This window comes from Chiloscyllium plagiosum, unplaced genomic scaffold (assembly GCF_037043375.1).
Source record: "Chiloscyllium plagiosum isolate Xiang-an unplaced genomic scaffold, Cpla_swu_hap1 HiC_scaffold_19, whole genome shotgun sequence".
In the NCBI taxonomy this organism is placed as follows: Eukaryota; Metazoa; Chordata; class Chondrichthyes; order Orectolobiformes; family Hemiscylliidae; genus Chiloscyllium; species Chiloscyllium plagiosum.
In genome coordinates, this window is record NW_028270157.1 from 59,039,045 (window position 1) to 59,060,732 (window position 21,688).

At 37.3% G+C, this 21,688-nt stretch overlaps 1 protein-coding gene across 11 annotated transcripts in view; it reads right to left on the reverse strand.

Moving 5' to 3' along the window:
• Positions 1-11,413: 11,413 nt before the first annotated feature.
• LOC122559522 (ataxin-7-like protein 1) overlaps positions 11,414-21,688 on the reverse strand; it is a 247,895-nt gene continuing 237,620 nt past the window's right edge. For all 11 annotated transcript variants that reach the window (XM_043709112.2, XM_043709111.2, XM_043709110.2 and 8 more), the window contains 2 exons: positions 15,463-15,540; positions 11,414-13,893 (listed from right to left, as the gene is read on the reverse strand). In XM_043709112.2, coding sequence (XP_043565047.1) covers positions 13,876-13,893; positions 15,463-15,540 — 96 coding nt within the window. In that variant the 3' untranslated portion in view covers positions 11,414-13,875. The remainder of the gene's footprint in view (positions 13,894-15,462; positions 15,541-21,688) is intronic.

Below are 21,688 nucleotides of genomic sequence, written 5' to 3' on the forward strand. Positions count from 1 at the left end.
ATCATCCATATATACTGGAAATATGGGGGTTTTCACAGCAGAAAACATCTTGGGGTCACCTGTGCATGTGTGGTCAACAGTCGCCATTCTTTTATGATTGGGAACAGATACACTTTGTACAAAAGCAAAATATAACAGATGCTTTAGATTAAAAATAACAGTAGAAAATGTTGTAAATACTCAAGGTCAGGCAGGAACTATGGAGAGAATGAATATTCCAGGTTGATGGCATTTCATGACGATGTGATCTTAAATGGAATTGTTTCTTTTTCCACAAATGCTGCCTGACCTGAATACTCTCAGTATTTTCTGTTGATATTATCCAATTTGATGTTAATTTGCCAACACCATGTCCACTCTGAAAGTTTATTTGTCCTGTATTTGTCCTTCTCTATATTAACTACATACCCAATCTAGTGTCTTCTGCGCATTTTCAATTCTTGTGACAAGTAGTCAATGGTGAACATACAGAACCAACCTGAACTGGTGAAAGTTCACTTTCCACCATTTGCCAATGTGAGTACCTTTAAATCAGATTTTGGACATTGCATTCTTCTAAGTTTAACTTAATGACAGCCTTTTTGAAAACCCTGATACATTCCATCTACTAATTTATCCTTATCTGATTTTTCTGTTACTTTGTCAAACAATTCAGTAAGGTTAGTTAACTATAAAATTCCCCTTTTGAATCCCAGGTTGAGTATTTATTACACTTTCAGTTCCTAAATGTTTTTTCTAGTACATCTTTGCCATCATCCACATTAAATCAATGGGTCAAAAATTCCATGGACTAGTTGTTTCTCCCAGAATTAGCTGTCCGCCAATCTTCTGGCACTATTTTTATAAGGTCTTTTTATAAGTAACAGAGCCTCTTATCTCTTCCTTAATTTTGAGAATGTATAATTGATTGCTTTTCATGTCAATGGTCTTCTACCATTCTTAATTATCTTTGAATTCTTTCTGATATCTTCTTCTAATGTTATGTCCATCATGTTAGTTTTTCCTGGTAAGTATCTGGATTAATTACTTGTTGCCATGTCTTTGCCACTGCCTGAGTGCATGAATTATTAATTGGTTACTTTTATAGTTATTGATGACTGTCAAATACTATGTTTTATGATGTGCCTTGATAGCTTAACTTTGTAGTTTATCTTTGCTTACTAATTGCTTTGTGTTCTTTCAAAACATGTTTCCATTGTGTACTATATTTTTTCCTTTCTGGTCTTGATACTTAATATCTACTATTATCGTTAGTTTTAATTTTGCATTTTTTTCTTTATTCTTTTGCCATTACTGAACAATTTATTCTTGTATGTTAACGAGTTATATTAATCCAGGATTAATCAGTGTTTTAAGTATTTTTCACTGCTGTTTGTATTCATTTGCTGATAACCACAACTTATTTTCTCAACCTCCATTCTTATTCCCTTAAAATTACCAGTATTTTGAGAGAAAGGAATTAGTTATATTACTTTCATTACTTTCCTTTCCTTACAGTATTGGACAGTTGACAGATTAGTCTGTATGACAACATTAGCATAAACAATTACATAAAAATATGCTTTTATCCCCCAAAATTTTCTCTACTGCTCCAGGAGAAAATCAAGCTGCTCCCTTTATGCTCTCAAAATCAGTTCTTCTTTCACTTCAACAAACCTTATCTGACTTGCTGATTACCTTAACCTAATTTTCAAAATGGACTCAGGACTGATTGAACCCTTCTAAAAGTAATGAACTGAATCCTTTATAACTTTGACTTCAGTGAGGTATCCTTAGTCGTTCTCATTTGCGGCTGTACAGAACATTGGTTAGGCCACTTTTGGAATATTGTGTGCAATTCTGGTCTCCTTCCTATCAGAAGAATGTTGTGAAATTTGAAAGGGTTCATTCAGAAAAGATTTAAGGATGTTGCCAGGGTTGGAAGATTTGAGCTAGAGGTTGAATAGGCTAGGGTTGTTTTCCTTGGAGCATCAGAGTCTGAGGGGTGACTTTATACAGGTTTATAAAATCATGAGGGGCATAAATAAACAAAGTCTCTTCCCTGGGGTGGAGGAGTCCAGAACTAGAGAGCATAGGTTTACAGTGTGAGGGGAAAGATATAAGAGACACCTGAGAGGCAACGTTTTCACGCAGAGGGTGGTACGTATATGCAATGAGCTGCCACAGGAAGTGGTGGAGGCTGCTACAATTACAACATTTAAAAGGCATCTGGATGGGTATATGAATAGGAAGGGTTTAGAGTGATATGGGCTGGGTGCTGGCAAATGGGACTAGATTCAGTTAGGATATCAAGTTGGCATGGACGATTGAACCGAGGGTCTGTTTCCGTACTGTACATCTCTACAACTCTACTAACATTGCTGTAGTTTTTGTTAACTTGCTCTTCCTCTGCTGTAACTTCTGTGTCTCGCCTTTTTGTACAATACCAGTGCATGGACATACTCTTATGTATTCTATTTGCCAGCAAAATTATGGAAATAAATTCTTTGCTGAAATCGATTGTGGCCCAAAAATCAATTGTGGTCCCTTTTTCCTTATCTTTATGTTGAGATGGGATTGTCATCTATTTGCATTTGTACATGTGAGATATTCTAGTTCACTGCCTCCTTCAACACTCATGGCATGTCAACCATCAGTGTGCTGTCCATCTTCTTTGATGAGGAATCAGGGATGAACAAGTGCTCAGAGAATGCAACAAGTATCTTGTGTGCTCTCCAATGCATGCATCCAAGTTCAAAGGTAATTATTCCATGGAACTTTACTCCATTTCTGCAATTCTGGAGGGTATGAAAGAAATTTGTCTGGATGCAAATAGCCTTTTTGCATTTTAGAGAGCATGAAATATTAGCATATGAAATTTTGTACTGTGCTCACTTGAATTATGGAAAAAATAATCAAAATAAAATTATAGACTTCATCCTTCCAAACTTATCTGGGGAAAATATTCAGAATTAGATTAAACTATTGGTAATCACAAATTTATGTGGTTTTAAATTTGAAGTAGTGAATTAGGATTACTGTAATAGAGTAGCAGTTCAAATCAAAATTGACCAGATATCTCTGACACATCAATCACTGAAGTAGCCTGCTACATGAGCCCTGAAATCAAACATCGTATATAAATTTTCCAGAGAATATCTCAATACTCACACCTTGTTTGTCATCATCTTCTAGTTTATCCAGTATTTTGTTCTAGTTTGATGTCAGCGTGTAATTGTGTAGATTCCTTTATTTGAATTCAAGCTCACACTGAGCGGGTAAAAACATTACGGTACTTACATAAAAATTATTATGATTTTCCATGCCTAGAGAAGTAAGGATGCCATTTTAGGCAGGACATTAGGAAGTTGTCCAAGTATTGACATATACACATATAATACTAAGTTAAAGTAATTGAATGAATGAAGCATAACCTTGAGATACCCCTTCACACTCATTTTAGAGAAGGGCACAAAGTTTGACAAAATATTGATCTCTTCAAGCAAGTTGGCATCCAAATCATGATACCCTCATACTAATCCCTCACCTACATATGTGATAGCGTGAACTAGCACAAATTAAAGGTGATGATCTACTTGAAATCTATTTATTATTGATCAGTGGACTGCGTTGAAAAGAATTCCTGTAATATAGACTATCAAAATGCTGAGCTGTACAGAAGATAATAAATACAGGAAAATACGTTTCAACAAGTAATTAGTTAAACCCCTCCACTACTTCTATAGATTTTGCTTTAAAATTTGTGCCCTGCTTGTGGAATGTTATAAAGCATGGCTACAGTCTACAGATAGAGATGATGAACCATTAAAGAGAACATACACAGACAGAAGAACATTTGAATAGGAGCAGGAGTAGACTATTCAGTCTGTTAAGCCTGTTTCACCATCTGATTAGATTTTGGCCTCTACTTGTCTGCCTCTTGCATTTGACTCACTTGTCAATCAATAATCTAATTTACATGAAATCCACTGATGGAATATTGTACAGTGGACTACATAATCACAGTGGAATGTAACACAGGGTCCTCAGAAATGATTCACTTGCAATGAGCTTGCTAACTGAAATATTTTAAGTTTCAAAAAGACTAGTTTTTCCCCCTTTAAAGCTTTTTTAATAGAAACAATTTATATTTAATTTAATATCAAATGAAATTATCAGATTGTCATGTAATTCCCATAATTCATGCTGTAATCAGAATTATATATCTCAAGTTGTTTTCTGAAGCCTGGCAAACGCAGACTCATGTTGGAAAAGATTACAACTCGAGTACTTTGTAGTCACTTTTTATTATCATTCTTAATTTTTTAAACTCTGTATTCCCATGCTAATTTTTTTTTTTACTATTTCAATCCTGTAACAATACTTAAAGTATCTGTACCTAAGGTGGTGCTGAGAGATGACATTACAAACTTTTCACTGCACTCATTTGAGTGCACATGACAATAAAGGCTACTCTATTCTAACACTATGGCCATACAGGTTGTTATCTAACTTAGGAAAAAACCACAACAGATTGGAGTACTGAAGTTCTGGTCATATGTCTTCAATTAGAATCTGTTGCCAAAAGACTTTAAGCAGAATTGTACTAAACATAATGGCAGCAGACCAACTAATGGGTTCAACACAATGTTGGAGCAAATTACTGCAGATGCTGGAATCTGAACTGAAAACAAAAAATGCTGGAGATCACAGTGGGTCTGACTCTGAAGAACAGTCATCTAGACTCAAAAGTTAACTTGCTTTTTCTCCATGGATGCTGTCTGACTTATTGTGATCTCCACCATTTTTTGTTTTCAACTAGTGGGTTCAGCTGATTCAGAGCTTGGATGTCAGTGTTAGAATTGCTAGAAAGGAGATGCTTAAAGATTTGTTGCACAGATAGAGGTTTCTCAGCCTAAAGAAAGATTGAAATATGTCCCAGATGTCATTGAATGGTGATCGTCTGCTGGCTGTGTTGTGTAGGTTCAGGCTACACTGCCAATACTACTTTGTTCTTTGGCCAGATCAAGTTAGCTCTGCTTACATGCTATGTACATACTAAACCTGGCTTATTGTTATCTGTATACCAATTAAGATTCAAGGTGGGGGGATCCAAGATGGCGGCGACCCAGTAAGACTGAGTCTATAGTGCTCCTCCCAAGACTTGGGCACAGTGGGTCACCTACCCCCTACCAAGCTCACCAAATTATTTATAAATCATTTATAATAGTTTAGTAACTCAATTAGTTGTGTAATATTACATTTAAGCAACTTTATCCTAAGTTAAAATGACTAAAGGGAAGGGAGCCCGCAGCTCTCAGCAAGCAGGAACCCCTCCCCCACACTCTCCAGCTGCAGCAGAGGCGTCCACAGCCGCCCCGGGGGACTTACCTACAGTAGCAAGTCTTGCAGAAATGCTTTCCAAGCTTGACTCGAAGATCGATGCCTTTATCGTCGAATCCAGGAATCGTTGGGAGTCGCTCTCGGCCGCGCTGCAGAAGCACGACCGTGAAATTGAAGAAATTCAACGCTGAGTCGGAGGGGCGGAGCTAAAGGCCGTGACCTCGGAGACAACCGCTCAATCGGCCGTGGATCAGGTCCGGACTCTCGAGCAGCGAGTCCGGACCTTGGAAAATCATATTGACGACCTCGATAATCGAGGTCGTCGAAAAAATATTCGTTTGCTGGGCCTTCCCGAACAGGAAGAGGAAGGCCAGCTTACAGCATTCCTGGAGCAGTGGCTGCCACAACTTTTAAATCTGCAAGCTGGATCAGGCCAGGTAAGGGTGGAATGGGCCTACCGGGTAGCAATACGCGGGCCTGGCTCGATCCAGCGCCCACGCCCGGTCCTGTTCCGGCTGCAGAGCTATAGGGAGAGGCAGATACTCCTAGAAGCCTCTAGAAATTTCGGAAAAGACCCCCAAGCCATGATCTACAAAGGATCCAAGATCATGCTATTTCAGGACTTTTCCCCGGCTCTGGTTCGAAAGAGGAAGGCATTCGACGAGGCGAAGAAGCGTTTAAGGGACTTAAATGTACAGTACTCCTTACGCTACCCAGCGATGTTACGCTTTAACCATGAAGGATCTGTATATAACTTTGGATCACCAGAAAAGGCTAAGGAATTCTTGGACTCTCTTAGATAAACTGTAGGACATAATGGATGTTGGTCTGCCTTCCCCCCCCCCCCGGTTTTGGTTTATATCCCCTCCCTTTTTTTTTCTTACCTTATTGCTTAATATTATTATGGGGGGTGGGGAGAGGGATTTGATTTTCTCCCCCCCCCCCTTGGAGTTGTTTTCTGTTATTATTTTATGTATATATGAGGGGTGTATGTATATGTGTGTGTGTGTGTGTATGTATGTATATATATATATATATATATGTATGTGTATGTATATATAAGCTGGGGGATTTGGTTAATGTTGGTGGGGGGAGGTGGTTACCTTATTCGATTTTACCTCTGTCTTTAGGAGCGGGGTTGTTTTTCCCTTCGTTATTTTGTATTATCATATTTAATTATTATTTGTTGAACTGGTAATTTTATAGTTATATGTTTATATATGGTATTAACATTACCAAATATACCCAGGTGTTGGTAGGGGTGGGGGTGGGGTGCTCACTGTTAACTCTAGCTTTGTATTATATTTGAATTTTCCTCATTTTATTGAGGAGTGCCTGGGTCAAGGGTGGGGCATTGGTTGGGAGAGGATATGAGGGATTTTTGGAGAGGAAGTGATGCCCCCTGGGAACAAGGGGGAAAGTCTCCACTTAGATACGTTTTATATTTTTTTTATTTAGAAATAGTTTTTTACTGTATTGTTGTGGGTGTATTAAAGAGGGTTTATTTTTGTAAATTTTACATGTTCCATGCTCGGGATGTTCTGGATAGGGTTCCCCCTCCCGAGGGGTCTCGGATTGGCCCAGAGGATTATGGTTGATCAATCGGTTAAGTGGTGCACCTGGAATGTCAAGGGGAGTAATTCGCCACTTAAAAGGAAGAAAATATTATCAAATCTTAAGAAGGAAAGAGTTGATATAGCTCTCCTACAGGAGACACACCTGTCAGATAAAGAACACTTGAAATTACGACAGGGCGGATTTGATCAGGCCTTTTTTTCTTCTTTTAGCTCAAAAAGCAGGGGAGTTGTTATTCTTGTTCGGAAGAATTTCCCTTTCAAAATCCTAAAGCAGATAAAAGACGAATCTGGACGATATATCTTGATTAAAGCTCTCATAAATGGAGAGGAATATGGGATTTTAAATTTGTACTGCCCCCCGGCACACCCCTTTAAATTTATAACGGAAGCCTTTTCAAAATTGATGGCTTTTGATGCCCGTCATATAATTATAGAGGGAGACTTTAATTGTATTATGGATCCGGAAATAGACAGGATTCCCAAGAGTACTGCAGGAGTATCTCCCAGATCTAGACAATTGATGGATCTGAACAAAGAATTAGGATTAGTAGATGTATGGAGATGTCTTCATCCACAGGGTAGAGATTTTTCTTTCTACTCTAATCCACATAAATGTCATACCAGAATTGATATGTTTTTTGCCCCCTCAATTTTTTTAAATTCCATATCATCCTGTAAAATAGGTAATATAGCAATTTCTGACCACGCTGCTGTATATATGGAAACTAAGGCGAGGAACAGTGGGACATCCCCTCGGCATTGGCGTATGGACCCCTTCTTAATGAAAGATAGTAAATTTGTAAAGTACTTCTCTCAAGAATTTAAAACTTTTTTGGAAATTAATTCAGGTACAGCTAGCAACCCGTCAATGATATGGGAGACCATCAAAGCTTACACGCGAGGCTTGATCATCTCCTACTCAGCGACCCAGAAGAAATTAAAGGGAGAACAACAGCGTCTGCTTGAAGCCCGCTTAAAAGCGGCTGAAACAGCATACACTGATAGACCCTCTATTATTAAATTGCAAAGGATTACAGCTCTTAGGACAGCTCTAAATACTACACTTACTCAAACGGCTAAGAGGGAAATATTATTTGCAAAGCAAAGGTTATATGAATATGGCGACAAACCAGGTAGATACTTAGCATTTCTTGCAAAGAAAAAAAAGGCCCCTCAGACTATTATGTCTATCAAGGAAAGTACGGGTATTTTGACTCATGATCATAAAAAGATTAATGCGACCTTTAGAAAATTCTATTCTGAGTTATATAAATCACAGGATTGTGAAGATAGGACGAAGAGGATGCAGTCATTTTTTAAAAATTTGACTTTTCCAGACCTAACTCCGGAACAAGTATCGGTCCTAAATGCTCCTCTTACACTCCAAGAAATAGTTGATGCAATTAGGCACCTTTAAAATGGTAAGACGCCGGGCCCAGATGGCTTTCAAGCTGAATTCTATAAAGAATTTACAGAAATACTGGTTGGTCCACTTATGGACATGTATAACTATGCATATAGTCAGGGCTGTCTCCCGCCTTCGCTGAAAGAGGCAAATATCTCTCTTATCCTTAAAAAAGGAAAGGACCCAGAAGATTGTACATCATACAGACCAATATCCTTGCTAAATGTAGATTTTAAAATCCTCTCTAAAACGTTAGCACTGAGATTAGAAAGGATACTGCCACATTTTATAAAGGAGGATCAGACGGGGTTTATTAAGGGCCGTAGATCATCCAATAATGTTAGAAGGGCTCTGAATATGATTCAAGCTTGTCATCAGGGAAAGATACCAGGAATAGTGGTTTCATTAGACGCGGAAAAGGCATTTGATAGGGTCGAATGGTCATATTTGTTTTACACATTGGAGAGGTTTGGTGTTGGACAGGTGTTTACCAAATGGATCTCAACATTGTATAGTGATCCCAAAGCAGTTGTGGTTACCAATGGATTAGGCTCGGATAGCTTCAGTGTGGGTAGGGGCTGCCGTCAGGGATGTCCCCTCTCGCCATTGTTATTCACGCTAATAATTGAACCACTAGCAGAAGCTATACGAGCTGATCCTAATATAGTGGCCCCAAGGATTGGTACAGGTAAACATAAAATTACCCTTTATGCAGATGATGTTCTTCTATTCCTCAGTAACCCTTTGATGTCCATACCTCGCTTAATCCAAGTTATTAATACATTTAGTGCATTCTCAGGTTATAAAATTAACTTTTCAAAATCGGAGGCTATGCCAATGGGTGGCCTTGCTGTGATACCCCGCTTAGCGGACGGTTCCCTTTTTCCCTTTCGCTGGTCCCTGGAGGGTTTCTTAAATTTAGGCATTTTTATTACCCCAGTATTTGGTCAGTTGTATAAGGCTAATTTTGTGTATTTATTGGAAAGGATAAGGCAGGACCTCCAGCGATGGGGAGACCTGCCAATTTCCTGGTTGGGTAGAATAGCATTAATCAAAATGAATATCCTGCCCCGTCTCCTATATCCTATGAGAATGCTTCCAGTGATGCTGCCGAGGACAGCTTTATGTAAATTATACGGCTGGCTGAGTTCCTTTATCTGGAACCATAGGCGGCCCCTTATTAAGCTGAAGAAGCTACAGCTTCCACAGGCAAGGGGTGGATTGGACTTCCCAGATTTTAGGAAATATCAATTAAGTTCCCTATTAAGTTACATAGCTGATTGGGTCTTGTCTGATCCACAATCAATCTGGTTGGACATCGAGGCTTCTCAAGTAAAATACCCACTTATTAACCTTTTATTCTCAGACAAGAGGAAAATCATTACAGATCACTGTAAAAACCCTATAATACTGAATACAGTCAAGGCTTGGAATATAATGCGGCAAAATGAGGGTAATTCACATAAAACATCCCCCTATGCACCGATAGTGGGAGCATGGGGATTCCAACCGGGGTTAACAGATGCCACTTTTAAACTCTGGAGATCCAGGGGTATCTCATGTCTCGGGGATTTATTTAAAGATGGGGTCCTGATGTCTTTCGGACAGCTGCGTCAGAAATTCGGATTACCCAATGGAGACCTCTTTCGATACTTCCAAATTCGAGATTTTATACAGAAGAAGACTACATTATTAGATAGTCTTTATAAATCCGATAGAGAATGTAGTGTCCTACGACCAGTGGGGGTATCTTCCGTCAGTAATATTTATCATTTGCTACATGATGAAGTATCGGGAGATATGGATAATCTGCTCAAAACATGGGATCAGGATCTGGGACTAGAAATCTCCACAGAAACGTGGAATGATATCTGGGAAAATGCTAGAAGAATTACTATTTGTAACAGAACCCAGGCTATCCAGCTGAAGATACTTCATAGGGCCCATATAGCACCGGTTCGATTGGCAAAATTTAAGGCAGGAGCATCTCCAATGTGTCCTAAATGCAAAATAGAGGTGGGCACTCTCGTACATTGCTTATGGACCTGTCATAAGATCCGTAGATATTGGACTAAAGTAGCAAGCACCCTGACAGAAATTTTAGGAACGGAAATAAAAGTGGACCCCGTATCTCTCCTCTTGGGCTTTTCGAACTTTCCCTCCCTGGACACGTACGGGAAGAGACTATTTTCTATTCTTTCTTTCTGTGCAAGGAAAAATATTTTGATGAACTGGGTGGCGGAGGGCCCCCCTGGACTTTCAAATTGGCACAGACTAATTATGGAATGTATTCCCCTTGACTTCCTTACAAATATGGTGCACCGAAAGACCGAATTATTTTATAAAATATGGCAGCCCTTTTTGAATTACATAAATACAGATATTTCGGCTATCCTAACAAGGGCTTTTATTTAATTGAGATTACAAACCTGGCTGGTCCGCGGCCCTTCGGGGGAGGAATCCCGCACGAATACGGGTTTTATCATATCTGATGTTAACACATCCCGAGCATGTAAGAGACTTAAATATACACCCTGGTTAGTTGTAGGTTAGATTAGTAGATAGTTGAGTTTTGTTTGTTTGTTTTTTTTTTCTTTTCGGTTTTTTTTTTGTTGTTTTGTTTTTTTTTATCAAATTTTGGCTATTGTATATTTGAGCTAATTGTATATCAATGTTTATATCTGAGAGTTTTGTTTATTTTTGTAAACTTGTAAAAATGTTAAATTTCTAATAAAAATATCTATATAAAAAAAGATTCAATGTGAAAACATTGAACACTGTCATCATTAACATTTAAAAGTTCTAAAATTATCTTTAAAGCTATTATTGGACAAATCTGGGAACAGAAGCTTGGTATTGCATCTTTCATAGTTGTCTTGCAGGTGGTGTGAGGCTGAAACTGGGCAGCAACAATTCTCAGAAGTTATATCAACCACATTTGAATAAGTCCCAAATTCCATGGGATTATTTGTACTGATGCAAAACCAAAATCTATTTCATAAACACGAATTCTATGTAAATTATTGTGACAACCATTTTGTCACATTGTTTGAAAAATAAAGCAGAACAACTGAACAAGTGGAAGTAAAGATACAACAGGAAAATGTACTTCTTACAAACATATAAATTATTTTTTTATTTACAAAGCCTGTTACAAAACAAAAACAAAATCCCTCACTAGAGAATATCTCCAAGCTGGGTGTTGAACCATGGCAGTATCAATCAGAAACAAGGTTTGTTCAATTTATTTTCTCTGTATGCCATCAAATTAACTATTTACAGCTATTCTAGACATCATTCTGTTAACAATACCACAAAGATGAAGATAGGCATGAAATGAATGCAATGACACTGCTGTGGGAATGGGGCTGGTAGTGGAAGAGATGGAAAAGAAAAGTGCACAAAGCAAATTGAAAATACGTAGTGTTATTAAATCCATTTACAAAAAGGAGACCAGTTACAGTATGGCACGCAGGATTATTTTTACATGCTTTCATTATCTTTGAATGGGGTATAAATTGAAATCTGCAGTAGGAAAGCACAATGAGGCAGGTGCAAATTCTTGTCTGTGCAACAGCAGTATTAACACACCCATGACTGACCAGCAATGCAAAACCCACAGAGTTTTGTCAAAATGCCATGGGTCAACAGTGTAACAAAAAAATAAGGTGTAAATAGAAAAACTTTCTTTTCCCAAGAATTCACTGAGATTCAGCAATAATATAATAATGCTGTATAAACTATTTTCTACAAAGTTTTTGATCAGCTTTATATACAATTGTTACATTAATACAAAAGAAGGCATACAGTATTTCTGCTGTCTCTTTATGGCTGACAGGCTTATGCATTACGTCCATGATTTGTACTGGTCTAAAATACAATACCAAAACCCACAATGTGGGTAAAGCACTAACACCTTTTATAGTTTCCAAGCTGTCCCCTTCAGTCATGGACTACCTTTGCATCTCACTGCCCTTTAGCAGTTTCTGATGAGCACAGCCAGTTTCAGAAGGAAAATTTGTATTCACGACAGACATCAGCTTTTGTTTTATAATATATATATATAAAAAAATTATTCTAATTATTGGGAATTTATTTCCCACCCCCTGTAGTTTTATAACAACCCACAATAAATTAGAAAAATTAAAATACTTATAAGCTCCTAAGCTAACCATGACAAACATTTGTGCAAAAATAACAACAGATATGTACACAATTTTCAGTCTAACAAAATGTACATAGCAAAAGTTCAATCCAAATTTATTTTAAAAATATATAAACGCACAACTTCTGACTTTCCTAAATTCTATGTCTGAACCTATCCTGGTCAGTTAGAGCATTAATAAAATGATAAATCATAAATTAAAGAAAATTAACACGAACAATTAAAGGAACAACTGGGTGGATGATGATTAGCTTAAGAAAAATATTTCTCTGTGCCATAACTTCATTCTAACAGTCTCTGCACACCAGCTTTAGTTTATTTTACAGAATGTCCTTCTCTTTTAACTACTATCCATTATTAAAAACCTTAAAAATCCATCCTTGTTATAAGAACATTCTTGTCCTTTTTTAATCCATACCTGTCCCCTTCTAATTGGGAAGAATCCATCACAAATAAGTGCACTTTTAACACTGAATAATAAAATATCATTAACACTTCCTTTACCCTTGCTCTCGACTTATCTCTCAACAGTCCCCCTGCAAATACACTCATGACATTATAAAGCTAGAAAACTCCACCTTGTTGTAACATCTTCATACAAAGCTGGCAGCAATCAAGTTTCCATTACCCTCTTCATCGTTTAAAATAGTATCTCAAGATTCCACTTGTGTCACAAGTAGAACAAATTTTGCCATCAGCAAAAAAAAATTATGTAAAAATGTATGTAATTGTTTCGTGGTAGCTGGGTCTCTTCAGGGTTCGAATTATAAATGCAATACTAAAGTGAGTGCTGGTACAACAAAGGTTAGACATTTTCCTTAAATGTCTCACACTGCGCAAGACCTGCCAAGTCACAAAACATTTTAGTGATAGGATATGTCCTTTATATAAAACTTATAGGGATACAAATTGTAATCAGGGTGGATTCCATAAATCCTGCCAATTGTCAAGAATTTAAAAAACATCAAGAATAAAAATAGATTGTGATGACGTTTAGTTTTATGCTTTTGCCAAGTCATTTAGATCATGATTAACATTGCAGATTATAATTATCCCCATGGAAGGGGGCAAGGGGGAATAAAATCATGATTACCCCGACTTTTCTAGAATTTGTTACATTGCGTTGTTATATTGGATGTCCCTAAACCACCACCAAACACAGCAAGTGAAATAGGGTTTTCGCTCTTACAATAAAGGAATGATTGGTAAGTCATCGTACACTCATTCACCATTGCTAGAAGAATGGGGGAAAAGGCCGCTAGGAGGTGTTGGCTGAGAGGGAGAGCTCCTCATGTCTTCAGAGCAGAGGTTTTCATCTTATCGATGCAGTCCATCATACAGTCGAAGGCAAGTACCATTGTCACTTGTAACCACTGTCTTAGGCTACTACCCCATAAAGTCAGCTTTCACTGATGAACTTTTGGCTGCAAAAAAGATAAATAAAATTAATCTCTCACATAAACAGAGAGAAGCAAAAACAGAGTTTGTTAAATATAGCAATATCATACTAAAGCGGAGAACTGACAGAAAAAGAATTGGTCATAATTTGGACAATATACACACAATCATTCTTCCCTCTCTCCCAATCCTTGACAAAATAGAAAATTTGGGCTGAGAAAAGGGCAAACCAAGATTAAGGTTAAATGACAAATGATTAAATTAAAAATCACAACACATTTATTGGACAGCCAGTGGCTGTAGCAGCTATTGGAAATCTGGGATGGGATGGAGTTTTAGGTTGCATTAGCAGACTAGCCTAAAGAGGATCATTAATTGGACATGCACAGGCAGGTAGCTGTGACCAATCCCCTCCCACAATCCAGCTTGTTCTAAAATGGCACTAAAGCAGAACCAAACTGGCAAACCAGCACAGTAGCCAGAAATGGGAAATTGCCAGCTTGTCCACTTTCAGACTCACCTCCTCAGCTAAATAAAATTCAGCCCAGTAAATGTAATGACTGCATAAATGATTTTTCAATAATTATAGTAGCTAGATGCAATCCTAATAATCCAATTAATGAAAGATGTTCTCTCTCATAACTTTAGCTTATCCCAACTGTTGATCCAGCTGGGTAATAAGTTTCTTTAACAGCTCAATCCACTTTGACTTGAGTGTTATAGACACTTCCTTTAAAACATGTATACTTAAAAGTTGTATATGCAATTATTTTTTCTGGGGATGTCTTCCAGCAGAGAGGTTTCCTGAAGTGTATAGTTTTGAGGGGATAATATTCTCACCATTACAAATGTGAATCTGTTAATTATTCTTATATTGTCTACAGATAAAGCAAAGCCCATGCTGTAATCAAAGTTTTTTAGGCAACTGTACACTGTTTTATTATTTCAGCAAATAACAGCAATTTTCTAGATAAATAACTTCAAAGGTACTACAGCTTTCTTCACAGGGACTATCAATCTCTGACAAACAGTGCACGGGAAAATGAAGAACATGGAAAAAATCAGTTATACACCTAACAGGACTGGACTGTAGTATTCTATAGCTGTAGATATCGTAATCAATTTCCTTACCTGGGAGTCAAATAAAGTTTTTAAAGGATTAATTTACCTCAAGGAATTCTCTACTGTGTGTCAGCTTCTTGATTTTTAAGGGAAGTGGTTATATTACATTAGAGTTTGAAGCTTTTTCTTTCAGTTTTGCGTCCTAAGTTGTCTGTTTCTCACAGGGTGTGTCTTGAAGTGGACGGGAAATTAAGTTAAGTATCAGTGCTGTCCCGGTCAATTTGTAAAAGTATCAATAGATTCCACGTTTGAATGCTGCTTATGCTAAACACATATAAGTAACTTGATACCAGTTACAAGATGGACTACTGTTTAGTATTAGCCAGAAACTTTGAAGTAAACATGAAGCTCTGCGAGGTCCCATAGATTTATACAAAGGTTACACTTAGGAACCAATTAAAAATCTATGTTGCTACCTTATGATCATCATGATATGCTACACATCTGTATCAGTGTGAAATTTTGATACCTACTTGTCTGTTACCATGTACAGGGTTCGTTGTAGTTGAAGGACTGGACTGTGATAAAGAAACGCTGCTACCTTTTCCAATCTGCTTGAAAGAAATGAGAATGTTAAAAAATTCAAGTAATAGAAAACTTGCCACTTACCAATTTGTCATCACGAAAAGAGAGATTAATTTCTAGTAACATTGGTGATGCAAGATTGTGAACATCACCGACTCTTTTCAAAAACAATAACGAGTATCAATGCTAGTTCAGTTAAATAACTGCACAACAAAAGAATTATTTACACTTTAAGAAAATTTAGAGTCAAACCCAACATGACTTACAAGTTGAGTATAACACACGTTTCGTCAACACAAATTGCCTATAACGCAATCGACAAATTGTGGACATTGTCTGGATAAAGCAAACTTTCTACTGAACAGGTAAAGTGATTTTCTATCGCGGTTTTCCACAGCCTGATCTTCTATCGCGGTTTTATAGACTGATTTTCTATAGCACGAGGTTGCAGAGGAACTCAGCCATCGTGTTATACCAGAGCCCTTCTGTATATTATTAAGGAAGGGAGGGTTCGATGACAGGATCAAAAAAATGTTTATTGTCAATACAATCTCAGAGATAGCAGCAGAAGTACTGTCATTGAAACCACCAATAAATAAAACTACTTTAGATTTCCTGAGCAGTTAGAATTGTTTAATTAGTAATCTCAAGGGAAAAGATTTGATAAGAAAATAATCAATCTAACTGAATTCCATATTAAGCTTGAAATCAATGAACTTGGTCCTAAAAGAGAAACTTGAGCTTAAACAAAATTAATTACAAAGCCAAGAGGAGGCAGTGAGCTAAGGCTGATTAGGTAAATAGATGACAAGGTGCAGAATAAACAAACAGTATGAATTAAGGAAACAATTCAAATATTCAACAAAAATAAATTGAAAAATAAAAACTCAGCAAAAAGGATCTGTCCATGGCTTACAAAGGAAATTAAGAATAGTATTAGATTAACTGAAGAAGTTTAAGTGTTGTAAACAGCAGTACTATGTCTGAAGATTGAGTGTGTTTTAGAAACCAGTAAAGGGCCATCAATACAATTGATAAAAAGGAAAAAAAATATAATGAGAGCAAATGATCCATGAATATAAAAACAAATAAGGACTTTTAGAGGTATACAAAAAGGAGAGTAGCAAAGTAAACATCAGTCCCAGAGAAGGAAAAGCAGGAAAAATCATCATAAGCAATGAGGAAATGACAGAGACACTGAATAAATGTTTTGCATTTGCCTTCACAGCAGCAGACACAAATTACACACCAGAAATAAAGAGTAACCAAGGGGCTAATATGAAAAGGAAATTAAAGTCATTTATATCACCAGAGAAAAAGTACTGAAGAAACTCAGAAGAAAATCTGTCAAAATCACAGGAGTGGACCCAGCCTAGGAATTGATTGAAATTCTAAAAGAGCTGCAGAGATAGTACAACACCACTATTTAAGGAAGGATGGTGTAAAGAAAATGGAGAGCTGCAGGCCAATTAGCTCTGCATCAGTCGTAAAATGTTAAAATCTCTTAAGGAAATCTTAACAACACACTGAGAAAATTATAGTATAATTTGATAAATATCAATATTGTTTCCCTGTTGTAAAACTATGTTTGAAAATTTATTAGGGCTTTCTGAACATGTAACTAGTGGGAAAGATAAAGAGGAGTTTATAGTATATTTGGATTTCCAAAATGCACTCAATAAAACACCAAGGGAAAGGTTAGTATGCGAGAGCTCAGGGATAAAAACAGATGCTGCTGTAGAAACTGAGAGGGTCTGACAGCACCTACGAAGAGAGAAACAGCTTAAAGTTTCAAATCCAATATGACTTCCACAGAACTGGAGATTCTTCTTAAGATGAGTCATTTTGACTCAAAATATTAACTCAGCTCTTCTGTCCATAGATGTTATCAGATGTGCTGAGTTTCTATTTTTATTTCAGATCTCCAACATCTGCAGGATTTGAATTAGTAAGGGCTCAGGATGTTGAGGTAACATATTGCTATGAATAGAGGATTGCTTAATGGAGAGAAACCAATAGACAGAAATAAGGGACTAGGAGCATTTAAAAGTTGGCAGATCGTGATCAGTGAAGTATCAAAACAGTCAGTGCTGGGGTCTCTACCACAGTGAAAATGTGATACAACCAAATGGGATAACTCAAAATTCCAATTGTGTCAAAGTCATCAATTAGTCCTGCCAGCAGAATATCAAGTCTCAATTCCAGATGCTTATAATAAGCTGAACATTTGCACTGGCTACTCTGTATTAGCCAAAATTGGAAATGGACAATATGAGACCAGCTGCCGTCTTAAACCACTCGTGATTTCTAGGTACCTGAAGAGGAAACACTCAAGTTTAAAAGAAAAAGGCAGAAGGATTTAGAGCAGTGACCCCAGCAGCCATCAACAGAAAAAGTGTTTCAGGCTTTTATAATGATAGGATTTTGATAGGAAATGCTCTGAATATTTCTACCTTTTTCTTTAAAGCATGTAGCCTGTCCAAAAAGCTAAAAATCTCAAGGCATCCTGTAACTGCCCATTCATTTTCTCTGCTGTCATCTATGAGGCCACAGGTTTGCCACCTTGGGACTACCATGCACATCACCAAACTATGTTTGATTTGAATCTTGCAGGAATTCTTATGCAATTCGATTCATCAAGGCTTTATCGGACTCGCAATTCAAATTAGTCACATAAAGTGACAAAATAATGCAAGGGTAGATGAGAATGCAAGTTGTGAGGAGAACACAAAAGGCTGCAAAGAGATATAGAGACAGTTTAAATGAGTAACGAGATGCTAGATGTGGGGAAGTGAGAGGTTATTCACATTGTTAGCAACAGAAATGCAGAGCTTTTTAAAAAACGGTGCAAATTCTAAATACTGAAATTTTGGATGTACTCACAGGAGAAGCATAAAGCTAAAGGTGGAAAACAGTATATTATTCTTGTACAAATCCTCACGGCTATCTCCACATTAGCCACGGCTCAGTTGGTGGTTCTCTTGCCTCTGAATTAGAAAGTCCGTGGCTTTAAGCCCTACTTGAGAAGTGTGAGCATACAGTCTAGGCAGTCAATTCAAGGAACGCTGCATCATCTGAGGAGCTGTTTCCAAATCAGATGCTGAACTGAAGCCCCTTCATCCCTCTCCGGTGGAATAAGAACCATTATTCAAAGAGTATGGCAGATGACCCTCATGCACTAACCAAATACCTACCGCTTAACCAACATTATTAAATTAACAGATGACTTTAAAAATTCATTCACGGGATGTATACATCATAGAAAGGCCAGTATTTATTGTCTGACACTAATTGTCCTTCAGGTGGAGGTGGTGAGCCGCTTTCTTAACCCCTGCGGTTCATTGTTATGATCCCAGCTGATGGTATCCTTGGATAATTCAGATGCAAGACTGGAATCTGGCCTAGCAGTATTTTTTTTACTTAATGATGTAGTTTTTCACTGAATGACAAGCATATATACTGCAGATTTGGTCTTAACAATAAAACTTTAGTTTATTATGCGTAAGAAATTAGCTGAAATAATATAGACCAGACTTTTTTACATAAAACACAGCCTGAAAGATTTTCATGGCAAAAATGCAATCCCATCTATCCAAACACCATCACTTTACAGTACACAAACACCAGAAGAGTGGCAGGATATAACATCAGTGCTTCACCAAAGACTCTCTCTGATTATGTTACCTAGTCATGGTGACGAAACATCTGAAAACAAACCTTCCAGCTCAGTGAGCTAACTTACATACATATCATCAATCTGAGCTACAAATCTTCTCAAAGATTGCTAATATTTCCCCTCTCCATAACATCGATATCGCATCACATTTGACTTACCTGTTTCTTTCAAATCCCAGCCTTGAGAGTTTGATAGCCTTTTACTAATTATTCACACAGAGATTAAATTTTCTCAGCTATTTAGAGCCCTGAAGGGTCTACATGAAACCATTATAGCCTGGAACTTCAGCCAAGATCCTTACACTGAAGAAATCTAGTTCCTAAATTTTCTCAAACATCTTTAAGCCACAAACTTCTGCAAAACTGAAACCAAAAGCTTTCCAAGCTATGGGCTTTCCCCTAAACAAAATAAAATCAATTCTTGATTCTTCTAAACCAAAGGAGAAAGTGAAGACTGCAGATGCTGGAGATCAGAGCTGAAAATGTGTTGCTGGAAAAGCGCAGCAGGTCAGGCAGCATCTAGGGAGCAGGAGAATCGACATTTCGGGCATGAGCCCAAAGGAAGGGCTCATGCCCGAAAGTTGATTCTCCTGCTCATTGGATGCTGTCTGACCTGCTGCACTTTTCCAGCAACACACTTTCAGCTCTTCTAAACCAAAGGCAAGCTAATGTTTTTCAATGTTCACTCGGTCAATTATAATACTCTCACAATGCAAACAAATTCCCATTATTACTCCAGGGACACTCTGTCATCTTGATTTTAAAAGAAATACCGACAGGTTATTCATTAAATTCCTTCATAAACTCAGACCAAATCCGCCAGTTTAAAATCCGAACTCGAAAATAAATAATATTAAAATTCATATATATCACACATCTTCTGTCATGCCACACAAAGATTTTGGAGGCTTTGGCTTCCAATTAGTTTCTTAACTGTCCACCACTACATATGATGGCATATGGCAAAACTGGTCTGTGAGACAGCTCCAGCAAGTGTGGCTTGAGACGCCAGTTATCAATGAACAGGACTTTGCAGTGTCGGTATCCATTGCAGAAGATTAATACTGTCCAGCTTTATTATTAAATCACATATCTTGTTGATGTCTTAGAGACCTTACAATGCACATATTCTCTATCATTTGTTTCCCAACATGACCCTGACTGACTGTACTTCTAACTATCTGTAAAGCAGTTTAGAGTCACCCTATCATGATGGAAGGTGTTATATTCAATCCAAAGTCGCCTTTCTTCTCAAAAACTACAACTTTGTACTTGCTGCTTCATAAAGAGAAGTAACAAGGATAGTTCAAGAACTTTGACTTCAGTTATAAATGAGTTACTTGCACAACAGCTTGTTGTCATTGTAACTGAACGGTTTGGAATAGAGAAAAGAAACATTTCAACAAGATATTCATTCATTCCCTATTGATTCTCAGGCATTGAAAAGCAAAACTATACAATAAATCATGTCAAGTTCTACAGTTTAATTAGGTGCAACATGGTTTACATTAACAATTTTGATTGTAGTATGTTGGTTTCTGTACAAATCAAAGAAAGAACTTAAATAAAGTGAGACAGCAATTGCAAAGGTGAGGGATATGAAGACAGCATCAAAAATCCCCAAACAAAAGGTCAAGTTTACAGCATTGCTTTGCATAGCGAAATTGATAAATAATGCAAGTTAAATAAAGAAAGAACAGCTAACTCTACCAAATGGTCATTTGGTAGCAAAGAATTTGAGTATTCCTGAAAACTGAAAAAAAAAAAATTTGTCCCAATGATTCGCTTGCGATCATCAAGACAATTCACAAGAATACCAATTTAAAGAGAAAACATTACTTTTAAACAAAACAAGATGTGTGCGTTCATTGCTTGTCAAGTGAACACTGACTGATAGAGGTGCTGCAACAGGAGAATGCTCCTGTTCATAATGATTGACAGTTAACTACCAGGTTTTGCTTCATCTTTGATTACAAATGTGAAATATGGTGTATGAATTTCAGTGCCAGTGTAATGCTAGGTATTTGGCTATAGTCCCAAAGACTGGCAGATTATGTCAAACAGTATTTCCCTTTGAATTGAAAACAAGAGGTGCTGGAGATCACAGCAATTCAGGCAGAATCTATGGAGAGAGTTTGCAATATATCCAATCAATCTGGACTTGCAAAACGTGCAATGCAGTGTCCAACCTTAGATGTGATTCTGTAATTAGATAAACTTTGCAGAATAATCCTGAGTGTGTGAAGAATTATGCTAACAACCAATGGTCAGTCAGACTCATAGTGTGGTGTACTTGCATATGTTGGAAGCTACCTATTATTACACAGAAATTTGTTCTTTGCAAAAGGCAAGAGTATTGCACTTATTTTGACTCAATAGGCCAAGTTTCATTTCTTATGGAACTGCCATGCACAATGTCAATATTAATATTTAACATTAAAATTAAGCCTGTCAGAACTGTCAATCAACAAATATATCCTCTCCTTGACAACTGTATGA